At 48.0% G+C, this 13,572-nt stretch overlaps 1 protein-coding gene across 5 annotated transcripts in view; it reads right to left on the bottom strand.

Annotated features, from left to right (window-relative positions):
- The window catches only part of COL16A1 (collagen type XVI alpha 1 chain), a 184,930-nt gene that overhangs the window by 58,305 nt on the left and 113,053 nt on the right, over positions 1-13,572 (bottom strand). For all 5 annotated transcript variants that reach the window (XM_053267053.1, XM_053267054.1, XM_053267055.1 and 2 more), the window contains 9 exons: positions 13,097-13,204; positions 12,503-12,547; positions 10,042-10,077; positions 9,337-9,372; positions 7,989-8,108; positions 5,544-5,579; positions 4,748-4,855; positions 2,431-2,553; positions 157-210 (listed from right to left, as the gene is read on the bottom strand). In XM_053267053.1, the coding sequence (XP_053123028.1) occupies positions 157-210; positions 2,431-2,553; positions 4,748-4,855; positions 5,544-5,579; positions 7,989-8,108; positions 9,337-9,372; positions 10,042-10,077; positions 12,503-12,547; positions 13,097-13,204 (666 nt within the window). The remainder of the gene's footprint in view (positions 1-156; positions 211-2,430; positions 2,554-4,747; positions 4,856-5,543; positions 5,580-7,988; positions 8,109-9,336; positions 9,373-10,041; positions 10,078-12,502; positions 12,548-13,096; positions 13,205-13,572) is intronic.

Here is a 13,572-nt window from a genome sequence, read left to right as displayed (position 1 = left end):
CCTTTGTGTGGTTGCTTGGCAACAGCCACCTGCCTTCCCTTCAGCCATCGGACCTGGTTATCAGGATGGGCTTAAGCCAGTGCCTGGGAGAAAGCCGTCCTATCCGACTAGATGGGAAAGGGACCTTTGAACCTTCTGTCCAACACTGACCCTTACCTGCAGCCCCTTCAAGCCAGGGGGTCCCTGAATTCCTGGCAGTCCTGGTTTACCCTGGAGAGGTGGGCAGGAGAAACATACAAAAGAAGTCACCCAAATAGTTCCGTGTCCCCCAGAAGTAACCCAAGGCTGGCTGCAGAATTTCAATAGAACATGCAGTTCCCTTCTTGGGCAAATATCAAGGGATATTTTCCCTCTCCTCTGTTTGCAGATTTGAACATCTGGAGATGCTGTGTGCTTTAAAATATATATATAACCAGCTTCATTCTGGCTTTTCAGATTTCACCAGCCGTGGCACAAACACCTTTCAAGTCTCTCCTTATAGTCACAAGAACTCCGAATCTGTTGCTTCTTTTAATTTAGGAAATGAAAACAGATTTTTCTGGAAGCTGAATTCTGCAGCAGACAGTACCATATTCTGCAGCTTTTCCTGTGTTTATCTGGATTGCAGAATATGCCCAGATGTGTCCATCCCTGGCCCCTTCCAGTATCAATGAGGAGATGTGTTTCAAATTATGGTTGAAGAAAACTGGCTGACACAGAACCAGCTTTGGTGATCTCACAAATCTCCAGCTAGATGGATATATCTGATCAGATTAGAGCGCAGTTTCCTTTGCAGCTTTGAGGAAAATAATAATGATAGCTTCCCTTTCTCTAACCAAGGAACAATAGCTTTTAAAATTATGATTATTTGACATTCTCATGCTTAACAGAAACGATCTCCTTTATTCAAAGCAGCTTTTATGGAGGTTATGTGAAATGCAAATCGAACCAGTTAATTAAAAGAAATAAAAGTCAGGAAGTTAACAGCGTATCATCAAATAAAATTGATTGGCAGCAGGTTCAGGGCAGATGAAAGCCAGCACTTCTTCCCACAATGCCTAATTATTTTATGAAATTTGTTACCACAAGCTGTAGTGATGGAGGCTAGTTTAATTTATTTGCCCAGAGATCCTCAACGCTTCTTTCTTGTGGGCCACTTGGAAAGTGCTTGAGGTCTTGGGGGACCACTTAAATAAACTTTTGTTTTGTAGCACAAATCAAAGCACATAACTCATATATAATTAAAAAAAATTCAAGCCCAGGGCAAATTATAGATATTCTCAATTGTTCTGCAACCTTCTGACAACCACAGGATGAATCTGGTGGACTGCTGGTGGTCCATGAACCGACAGTTTGAGAACCTCTGGATTAGACAAATACATGAAGGATAGTTCCATCAATGGTCCTTCCTTCCTTCCTTCCTTCCTTCCTTCCTTCCTTCCTTCCTTCCTTCCTTCCTTCCTTCCTTTCTATTTTTATGCCACCCTTTGTCTTAAGGCCCAGGGCAGACAACACCAAGATCAAAACAACACTCAAATGTCAATAAAACAATCTGAAGATAAAACCAGGACAGCTATGTCCTAAAAGAAAGAGACATGAAAGAACATGAAAGACATGTCCTAAAAGAAAAAGACAACCACAGGGCTCTGTGAGCACCAGGAGTTGAAATCGACTTGATGGCACACTTTACCCTTAAAAGGAAAAGGAAAGATTGTGCCGTCGAGTCAATGTTGACTCCTGGTGCCCACAGAGCCATGTGGTTTTCTTGGTGGAATACAGGAATGATTTACCATTGCCTCCTCCCGTGCAGTATGATATGATGCCTTTCCGCATCTTCCTGTATCGCTGCTGCCCAATATAGGTGTTTCATGGATTTGAACCAACAGCTTCCTACTCTTTAGGCAGGTTGCTTTCCCGCTTCGCCATTAGGTGGCTATCCGGTGTCCTAAACTGGGTAAAAATTCTAGCTGTGGTGGAAAAAAACCATTTCTTTGCAGAGGAGAAAACAAGGAGGGAGCTGATAAATTAGGCTCCCTTTATTGTGAGTCATGACTTGTGTTTCCTCCTTTGATATTTGGTTACTGTACTGCTGGTTTTATCTTGATTTGTCTGTTGGAAACCAATTATATTTTGTCCTTGTGTATTTCAACTCTGCTCTGTTGACCACAATGCACACAACAAATTGGCTGAAAGATAATTAAGCTTTCCCCCAGACATACAGCATCTATCTATCTATCTATCTATCTATCTATCTATCTATCTATCTATCTATCTATCTATCTATCTATCTATCTATGTTTGTGTTTCTACTGATGCTAACTGAAAACAACAGCCACAGCTGATCAAGCCTTACCCAAAACATATCAGATCTGACATTGAATCTGGGATCCAGATTGTAGGATTCTGCATTCTGAAGGTTCACCCATTCTGAGCGGGTGAAAGGCTACTTACAGCTTTGCCTGGCTGGCTCACACCTGGAAGGCCACGGTCCCCTTTTGAGCCTGGCTTTCCTGGGATCCCGACTGCACCAGAGGGGTCTATGCTGAGGATGGGGCAGGAGTCACAAGCATCGCCCTGTAAGCCAGGTTGGGGGGAGAGCAGAGAATGAAGAGAAGCTTATGTCAACAGAGCAATGGAGTCAGATGCAAAATGTACACTGCCCCCTTCTCTCTCATACTTCTGGCCACAGACTGGTTAAAACCAGTGGTCCATGCAGACTACTGAAAGCAGGCAAACAGGGGCAGGAATGGGGTGATGCCAGATGGCCCTGCCCCTGACCGTTCCGACCTCAGGATACTGTTTGCACACAGGCCTATGTATGTATGCACAAATGCATGATCTGTACTCTGCAAAAAGGGAGCGTCCAGAGCACACACAGGGAACTCACTCATATTTGGGTGTATGTGCATAGGCTCCTGTGATCTAATGAGGTTGGAGAGTACAATGTGTCGTTGTCTGGGTTTGAAGGGGCTAAAACTCATGCTAAGTGGGGCTGGCAGATACAAGCCCTACAGCGGAGTTTGGGAAACCCACTTGCGGAGAAAAGCAGTTCAAGCCGTCAGACTCTGGAGAGTGGCAGCTGGGACTAGTGGCTGACAGAAATGAGGTCACCCATCCACACGGCCACGTATACCTGGGTACAACATGGTTGTGTACTGTGAATGGGTGTGTTGGTGTCTGTCACACAGCCTGGTAGGAAGGCTGGGAAGTAAAGAGAACCCGGTCAGGTCCTGAGCAGAACAATACGTTAAAGCGAACCAGTTATATGAGCTTGGGAAGGAAACCGTTGTTAATGACAATATTCATGACAGGGTTGATTTTGCCTGAAGTCAATGTAACAATACTGTAACATGGAGTCCTGTAACAAAGCCTTTCCAAGCAGAGAATCAAGTGACTTTCAGAATTTGTTGCTAATAATAATTTGTTGCTAATAATTTTTTGCTAATTGCTAATAATCTTTATTTTTATTCAACTTTATTTTATTCAACTTATTTATTTTATAATCTTTATTTTATTCAACTTATTTTTATTCAACAAGTCCAACTCTTCAACTCTTATTTATTTGTTATTTCTCTGTGTAAACCTCCCTGAGCCATTTTTGGAAGGGCAGTATAGAAATTGAATGAATGAATAAATAAATACATACATAAAATAAAATAAAATAAAGAGAGTGACTTTAGCCATACACACACATCTCCACCACTGCCTAGAGCACTGCGTTACCAGAACAGAAGAGCTAGACATATGCAGATCCTGGGATCCTGTTTACACCAAGACCTTAAAATGATGGCAGCCAGTAGTGGGTTGTCCTTGGGAGCTAGGGAGGCGCCAAAGGCCGGCTCCTCCCTCTCCTGTGATGCCTGCAGGCTGGCCCTTCATCAAGGAAAGCCAGCCAGCCTGCAGGCAGCACAGGGGAGAGGAAGAGCAGCCACCCCCCAGCGGTCTCCCTTGGCATCCCCCTCCCCCCGCCGTCTCCTAAGGATGAACCGCGACTGGGGCAGCAGTGGCGGATTTAAGCAGAGGCAGGCACTTGCCTACAGCGGCCAATTTTGCTGCTCCTCTCGGGGGCCCATAATGGACTGCAGATGGGGCGTGCAGTCACCTGGGAGGGAGGGAAGGAGATGGAAGGAGCTCTCTCTTGCTGCCCTCACTGCCCGCACAGTGGCATTGCTAAAAGGGGAAACTTTCCCCTAGGCCCACGGCCACCCTCCCCACTGCAGCGGCTGTCGCCCCATCGCCCGCGCGGCGTTTTAAAGGTGAAGTGGGGGACTTTCCCCTCGCCCCCCCTCCCTGCAGATGCCGCTGTGCAGCCTTTGCTGATCTTATCCCGCCAGGCACAGCAGCGGTTTTTAAGGAGGAAAAAGGGGGGCTTTCTCCCTCTAGCCCTACCCTCACTGCAGCGGCGGGGGTGGAAAATTCTTGGCCACCTATGGGCAGCAAAAAGGCAGCAGGGTAAGTGAATGCTAGGAGTCCCAGAAAAAAACATTAAACAAACACTAAGAAGGGCTCTCAAGAAACCCCTCTCATGACAGGCCCTGTACAAACAAGACTTTGAACACCTGGAGGTCAGGGGCAGGGATAGGGAGTCTGATCCCTCTAGGGTGCATTCACTGGCATGCATGCATAGGATGATGGCTTCCTCCTGGGTGGGGGGCGTTGGTTGTGTGTGAGCTCACACACACACACACACCAATGGCCAAAAATATTCTCTTTTGAGTTCCTGGTGACCCTATGCTGGCCCTGTTGCAACATAAAAGGCCACTCTCACCTTTTCGCCTTTGGCCCCCGATGGTCCTCTGACTCCAGGCTCTCCAGCAAGGCCAGGCAAACCGGCAGTGCCAGGTGTGCCAGGATCACCTGGGTTTCCTGCATTGCCCTGCATAGGACAGATCGGATGAGACATGGAGACTCTCTTGAGCATGGCCTCCCTTCTGCTTTTGGACTGGTTGGGATGCTCTTCCTGGAACCCTCTCTCTGAGTAGAGTGGCACACCCGACAGCATTTCACCAATGAAAATATGGATATGCCTGCGGGCCATGGCCAAGCAACCTGGGAGGCATGGCGTGGTCAGTTCTGATTACAAACGTGCCACCAATGGAAAGCAAGCCCCAAAGTGCATGCAGAGAACTTCCTTCCAGATGGCCAAAGCATTGATGCAAAGCACTAGGAGAGATCATGTCGGTGCAGATGGACCTTGAGCAACTTTCCACGCCTGCTGGATTATAAAACTTGACATTTTGAGTAATGTCCAGCATACATGTTTTCTTTCTATCTCTGTCTTTCGTAACCTGTTAATTGCATTATACATTACTGCCGTTATCGTTTGTTTTTCCAATTATATGGTGTCAAAACAATGTGAATGTTTTTGCTGTTGCAGGGATTAGTATTGTCTCTGCTCCCTAGCACGCCATCCATTATTTCTGGAGTGCATTTTCTGTGCCTCCAGTTTCCGTCTTGGGCACTGGCAAATGTCTGGCCCCTCACACCCCTCTGAATCCATCTCTAGCCACCTCCCTAGGGCTGGGTCATCTCAGGAGCTTCCCCAGCCAATTGCTCCTTCTTACCTTCTGCCCTTTCATCCCAGATTCTCCAGTTTTACCCTGAAAAAGCAAAGCAAGTCATAAGGCTATGCGTATGCTCCCTCCCTGGGTGGGGAGAGCACCAGCTAAGTGTTGGAAGTTAAAGGACTTTGCGCTGTCTCTTTGCCTCAGACAGTGGACGACAGACTAGTAAGTCAGAGGACTAGAGAGTCAAGACATTGGTCATCCCTTCTCCACTGCTCTGATGCTATCCCTTTGAAATGTAGATTGCTACTCTTAGGGAATTCAACTTCCTCCTTCCTCTCCCTACCTGCCCGCCTACCTTGCAACATGGCAAGCCTCTCTCCCTGCACCATGTGTGCAGAGAGGATGCAGAATCCATCTGCATCCAGCTAGATAGATAGATTAGAGATCCTAACTCCTCACTTTCCTATCCAGAATGGAGTTCCTTAATAAATGCCTTTTATATTGATTTGAAACTATGAATTGGCTCCAAGTTACTTTACTTTCAGGATACACGCCTGCCTAACTAAATTTCCGCTGTGTTGTGCCTCTGTGCACTCTGCTATAATGAGAAAGGGATTCTCTCACCACAGAGAATTTCCAACACTAAGCAGGGTCTGCCCTGGTTGCATATGAATGGGGGACTAGAAGGGTGAGAACTGTAAGAGATTCCCCTTAGGGGATGGAGCCGCCACTCTGGGGAGCGTCAAGGTTCCAAGTTCCCTCCCTGACAGCATCTCCAAGATAGGGCTGAGAGAGATTCTTGCCTGCAACCTTGGAGAAGCCGCTGCCGGTCTGTGTAGACAATACTGAGCTAGATAGACCAATGGCCTGACTTAGTATATGGCAGCTTCCTATGTTCCTAGGGGCGGGGGGAGGCAGGGTTTCACATGCCTCCCTCCCAGATGATCACCTGTATAATCTTAGGCTCAGCCAGATAATCTGTGCTGCTCTCACCAGCACGGGTCACGGGACCTGTTTTCCTGGATTCCACGTATCCCACAAGGCACCGCGCTCATGCCCTTAACCTCAGCTGAGAGCCAGGGCAGAAAGCAGCGTTAGGCTGGGTGTGAGATCCTGGCGTGCTACACAAGCAGCCTAACCCAGGCTGGGCTGCCCTGGGGTTGTGAGATGGAACAAAAGTTGCTCAGCCCCAAACAACTGTGGCTGCGCAGGTGTTTCTTCTATGGCTCAAATCTGCCAGGGCGCTTTCCAGATTAGCCGCTCAATAGCAGCAAAATGCTCCAATTCAGGCAAATCGCATCTGAAACGTAAACAGCAGGTGGAGCAGTCGCTTGGAAACTAACAACCTGAAAAACAGCAACTTTTTTACACTGGATATACAACGTCCTAGCTCTATATCGCAGCGATCAAATTCGAAACAAGGCATTGGTAATGTGAACGTGGCACCCTGCTGTCCACGTAGGAACTGCGGTGTCACCACACAGGAAGTGTGGAAGCACACTTCCGAGATTCGTCGTGACCCCGTTGCAGGGTGTAATCTGGAAAGTGGCCAGGCGGCTGAATAGGAGAGGAGGTCTGGAAGAAGACGGCTCCCATGTTCACCTCCTGCTCTCATGCTGCTCACCTGCTGTACTGAACATTTGCACCCATTTGTCTAGTTTAAGGGAAGTGTGTTATACCACATATGCAGATTTAGGCTAGGCCTTAGGAAGAATTTCCTAACCGTAAGAGGTGTTTGACAGAGGAACAGCCTGCCTCATGCAGTGGTGAGCGTTCTTTTGCTGGAGGTTTTCAAACAGAGATTTGTCAGGGCTGCACTGAACAGTGGTTAGACCAGAAGACCTCCAAGGCCCTTTTAAAGTCTAAAACTCTATGATTCTGTGTGCCACAGGCATCTATATACCCTGGAAAACCTATTTGTCTAGCAAGATGGCACCATCGTCCTTCAAGTCCCTTCACCAAACCCCTTCCCTTGTTGGAAGTTAAAGGACTTTGCGCTGTCTCTTTGTCTCAGACAGTGGAGGACAGACTAGTAAGTCAGAGGGCTAGAGAGTCAAGACATTGGTCATCCCTTCTCCTCTGCTCTGGTACTATCCCTTTGATATGTAGATTGCTACTCTTAGGGATCAACTCCCTCCTTCCTCTCTCTCTCCCTACCTGCCCCTCTACCTTGCAACATGGCAAGCCTCCCTCCCTGCACCATATGTGCAGAGAGGATGCAGAATCCATCTGCATCCAGCTAGTTAGATAGATTAGAGATCCTAACTCCTCACTTTCCTATCTAGAATGGAGTTCCTTAATAAATGCCTTTTATATTGACTTGAAACTATGAATTGGCTCCAAGTTACTTTACTCTCAGCATACTCACATGCCTAACTAAATTTCCGCTGTGTTGTGCCTCTGTGCACTCTGCTATAATGAGAAAGGGATTCTCTCACCACAGAGAATTTCCAACATCCCTCCCTGCTTCTTAGATGAGACACACCACAGAGACTCGCTCACCGGTTTTCCAGGAAGCCCCACTCCGGGAAGACCTGGTTCTCCCTTCTCTCCAGGAGGCCCTGGCGTGGCGATGGTCTTCCCATCTTCTGCAGAGGGAGAGCACTGCATGCAAGAATCTCCCTGAAAGAGAAAGAAAACAGACTACAGTCATTCTCCTGACCTGTGAGCGGAGTGGGGAGGGCTCAGGGAGGAAGGCAGCATCAGTCTTACCTTGTCCCCAAATGACCTTCACTTTTCAGTGGGCTGCCCACATGAGCCATGCTGCTCCCAGCACTGTAGTATTCTGGAGGCCGGGGAAACGCAGCCCAGCCTCCAGATATTTCCCCGCCAATCATGTGCTCTAGGTGCCCATCCCATTTCTCCAGGGTTAGGCTGCAGGCAGGCCAAGCAGACACACGACTGGGATTGCATTCATGCCCTTCTACCTAGGTAATAGCCCGGGGGGGGGGGGGCTCATGCTACCCGGCAGGGCAGTGCCGGGATCGGGCCTGATTCCAGAATTCCACACGAGCAGCCCTACCCGGATAGGGCTGTGTAAGCCTGGGTAAGGCTGCCCGTGTGAACAGCCTCGCCGTCATTTGAGAGAAGGTGGCAAATACAGGACGGAAGAAAGAGGACACTGAGCGAGATCAGTGGCGGAGTCAGGGAACAAATCTATGGGTTCTGCCCCATCCCCAGTGGCCTCGCTGTGCCTGCACCACACGTGCCAGTGACACCCCGAGCGTGACGTCATGCACACGTGGGCGTGGCCCGATTGCCGAAGGGCCCACGTGAGCCTTCCAGAGTGCATTCCCAGCCAGCATTTCCCACTGCCTTGGAATGAGCCAGGAGAGCTGGTCTTGGGGTAGCAAGCATGCCTTGTCCCCTTAGCTAAGCAGGGTCCTCCCTGGTTACAAATGAATGGGAGACTAGAAGTGTGAGCACTGTAAGCTACCTCAGGGGATGGAGCCGCTCTGGGGAGAGCATCTAGGTTCCAAGTTCCCTCCCTGGCAGCATCTCCAAGATAGGGCTGAGAAAGACTCCTGCCTGCCACCTTGGAGAAGCCGCTGCCAGTCTGTGTAGACAATACTGAGCTAGATAGACCAATGGTCTGACTCAGTATATGGCAGCTTCCTATGTTCCTATGAGCTACAGTGGGCTCACATGGCCCTTCCGTGGCTCGTGGCCGGGTTCAGTGAACCCATCCGCTCAATGGTGGCTCCGCCCCTGAGCAAGATGCAGGATGCTGAAAGAATGAATTTCTTCAGGCCATCTCATCAGGAGCCAGAGCAAAAGCACCTTCTTGAGAACATGCTCAATACCTCCCCGAAACAGCCCCCTGTGCACCCTTTGCCGTCAAGTGGCTTACCTTCTCGCCTTTGGCTCCTGTACCTCCTCGGACTCCCTAGAAGTGAAGGAGAAATTAACGTGAGGTATAGCGCAGCCCTGGATGCAAACACACAATGAGATTAAGGGAGGGGAAGAAGAACAGGAGGTGGAGACTCCCCAGGTTGGCACAATAATTCCCTTTCTCCATCATGGCATGGCCAACACCACCATCACTACGGCAGGAGAAACTTCCCACCCTAGTTCCAGAGCTGCATGTGTTCTGCTTGCTGGCTGCCGGTCAGTTAAAAACAAGGTCGGAGGCACCCTGTGCTCAGGTGCTCAGCAGCAGCTGGGCCAGAGGGTTTTTTGTCTGCTGCTGGGTATGAACATGGACATCACCTCTGGCTGCATTTTCAACGGATTTATTTAGTTAGGGTTCCATTTCTATACAGTCTTTCAAAGCACTCATCCCAAGGCAGTTTACAAAAGTTAAAATTCCATAAAATTCACAATAAAATTCCATAAAATTCACATTAAAACATTAACAGCAATAAGAATTATTTAAAAAACAACAACAGCCCAGCAGCCATTTAAAAAAACTGGCTTCCCCAACATCTCTCTCTGCTGTTCAGACCACAAACTCCAGCACTATATCTGGCCTCAAAGAGCTCTCTCTCTCTCTCTCTCTCTCTCTCTCTCTCTCTCTCTCTCTCTCTCTCTCTCTCTCCCACTTGCTCATACTCACAGGTTTGCCTGTGGGTCCTTCAGCTCCCGAATCTCCCTAGAGCACAGAGAAGAGAACTTGTGATTGCTGAAAGCAGCAAAGAAAATGGAATGATACTTACATGCTAGACCATCCTGCGATAAGAAGCCCACCACTAATCTATTTACATGATCAAGGGATTAGTCTCGAGAAACCAGAGGCCCTTGCCTCTCTTTCGTTTCATTTCATTCCAAGCGTATAAACGGCAGGTATGTGGGACAGCGAGGGAAGAGTTGAGTATTAAGCGTAACTACAGAACCATGGTATTAAGCAGTATTGGCAATACATACTTAATGGCCTTAAGCTGGTTTGACTGTCACTGCTGCAGAAGGAACCACAGAGGTTGTAATTCTGTGAAGGGGATTACGACTGCTAAATACTTCCATCATGCTACGGTTTCTTGAGTCCCGTGCAGGAAGCGATGCAAGGCCACTTTAAGAGCAGTTTAAATTCTATAATGCAAATAAGAACTTACAGCAGGTGAAGGGAGTGCAGAAAGCACACGCATGGGAAGGAACCCCTTCCCACGTCAACAGGACTGCTAATTCAAGATTACCACCCTAACTCCACAAATTATAGAGATCCTTGAACGTGGATAATCCTTGAATCCTTAAAAGGGAACCAGTTGGGGTCACAGAAGGAAAGAAGACAGGATGACATTCTAGAATAGTGTGACCTGGGGGAGGACTATTGCGGCCATTGGACATATGGCGTTGCGTGTCCCTCTCCCCCCAACTCTCCCATTCACATCCAAACGAAATGGAGAGCTACCTCTCTGCATTCACACTGACTGCAGAGAGGAGGGGGAACTGACTGCTGGGGCTCCCTTCTTTAATGAAGGACAGCCCCGGCAGCAAAGGCGTGTCTAGGGAAAATAGCGCCTAGGGCCAGCACTGAAATTGCGCCCCCTGTCCAAACATCTGATACCCATCTTTCAGATAACTTTACCATAATATCAGCTCAAAAATACAAGTAAAGCACATTAATCTTTCAATATTTCAAAAACTATTTAGCAGTGGACTTAGCCAGACCAAAAAATGCTGGAAAACTACAAATTTCAGTATGCTGGGGCTCATGAAATACCCAAATACTATGTGGAGGTGTACTTGGAAAACTAAACAGAAGTGCCTGTCTAATTCTCTACTATGTATTGTAGCATCACTATTACATAAATTTGAAAAATAAATGGAGAATTTGACTTTTCCCAGATACTCTGTAAATAATTAAAGGATATGCAGAGTAAACTGTGTCACTGCTTGGAATATATTATAGTATTTCAGAAAGACAGTTAAAATGAGAGAAAGAGCAAGAAACTCCCAGTGGGCCTTTATACTATGGATTTCACACTGATTCATAGACAAACTCACCATTAACAGCCATATTATTAAGACATCACATTTAACTCACTTATCACAAGAAGCAAATGAATACAATCCTAGCTCATAAGGTTCAGCTCAGTATTCACAAACCCTGATTCTCTGTACATCATGCCGTACTAAACATGCGTACAGTGACTTAAATTATATTAATTTTTTTTAAAAAATACCTGTAGCCCCTTTGGGGGGCTTCCTAAAGGCTGTGGGGGGTGGGTCTGTAAAAGTTCCCCCTCCCCCTGCTGGCCTCTAGAGCCTTGCAGGGACCATTTGAGCATGTGCGGTGGCCATTTTTAAAAAATAATTTTTTTTAATGGCCGCTGAAAACAAAATGGCCACCACACATGCTCAAATGGCCCCTGTGAGGCCTGGCATGGCCTAGGGCCTCACAGAGGCCATTTGAGCATGCACGGTGGCCATTTTGTTTTTGGCGACCATTTTTAATTATTTTTTAATTTTTAAAAATGGCGCCCCCCTTCAAGTGGCGCCTGGGGCACGTGCCCTGCCTGCCCTACCCTAGATACGCCCCTGCCCAGGAACCAATAGCAGCCAGAGTGTGGGAGGAGCTTCCTCCCTCAACTCCAATTCCATGAGGGCGAAACTGCAGTGCCAGTGTTCGGATGTAAGGCTGGCACCACATAAATTGAGTTTATGGCAGTGAAACTCTACTCTGAACCAAAGGTTCAGGGATTGTTGTTCAAGGAGGGAAACCGTGGGTCCCTTCCTGCCATAAGCTCTGGTTACCTGCATTCGGACATAGGACTACGGAAACCAGAGGTGAAGGGACCTCTAGTTTTCTGTTACATCCCAATTCAGGCACAGATTCTGTATCATGGGTTCTCAACCATGGGTTCCTGGATGTTGTGGGACTACGTCCCATCATCCCATTGGTGATGTGAGTTGTAGTCCAACAACATCTGGGAACTCAATGTTGGGAACTCCTGGTCTCCACTGCCAGTTATCCCCAAATTCACACCAACCTGACTCATTTAGATTTGCAGGGTACGTTTGAGGAAACTGCTGAAACCAACCCTGGTATTCTCCACGTTAACATTAAAAGTTGATCCTACCTTTTCTCCTTTGTGTCCTGGTCGCCCTGGAAGGCCAACCTGGCCCTGTAAAAGCACCAAGTGCTACATCAGTCAAAGAGAAAGGAAAGCCCTGGATGCAGCTCTTGCTTGGATAGGCCCCCCCGAATTGGTGTGGCCAGACCAGCTCTCATTTGAAATAGCACTTCATCGTGACACATTTCAAGGGCTTTGCAGCAAGCAGAACTGTCATGGCTTCCCAACAGAGCTCTCACCAACGAATCCCGAGAATGTCGCATTGTAAGGTTGGCAAGGACCACCGGTTCTTGGGCTTGGAGCCGAGATAGCAAAACGTTTGAATGGTTGCCCATTAACATACCCGGCAGAAGGATTTTCTGTTTATGGGACCAATGGCCGTAAGCAGTGTTCCCTGTAACAGGGATTCCCAGATGCTGTTGACCTTTGGTCATGGGAGTTGTAGTCAACAATGTCCGAGAATCCCTGTTACAGGGAACACTGGTCCAAAGAACTAATGTCTGTGCACATTCTCATCTGCACGTCTGCTCATCTTGCCCAAGTCCTTGCTGCACTCTGCACCAGCAACTCAAAGAAGGGGCAAGAGGGCCCTATATTTACCGGCACTCCGGGCAGCCCAGCCCCTGGTAGATCAGAGTCTCCTTGGGAGCCATTTTGCCTCAGTGAGGATGGGAGGACGACAGGGCTGCACGGCACACATGGGTCGCCCTTAAGAGAGAAAGCAGAGAGGCTGGTGTCAGGGAGGGAGCGGCTCATTCCATTTGGGCATGCAAAAATAGTCGCAAGTCAGAAAAGGCTCTAGAGGGAGGAGGGAGGAGGATATCAGCACTAGAAAAAAGAAAAAGGAAGAATGGCAAGGGGGATTTGTCTTAAGGGTGGGCGGGAATGTGGACGTTCCTGCAGGAAAATCTGGCTGCCTAATCTGTGTCTCCTCTCCTCTCCAGGAGTTTTACCACTTGGCCTACTATTCCCTCCCTCCCACTGGATCTCACTCACAGTATCTCCTTTTGCCTTCCACATCATGGCTCTCCCCACCCACAGCCTTTTCTCAGAGGCAAACTCATTTTGCATTTCAA

This window comes from Hemicordylus capensis, chromosome 7 (assembly GCF_027244095.1).
Source record: "Hemicordylus capensis ecotype Gifberg chromosome 7, rHemCap1.1.pri, whole genome shotgun sequence".
In the NCBI taxonomy this organism is placed as follows: domain Eukaryota; kingdom Metazoa; phylum Chordata; class Lepidosauria; order Squamata; family Cordylidae; genus Hemicordylus; species Hemicordylus capensis.
This window is presented reverse-complemented; position numbering and strand designations above follow the sequence as displayed.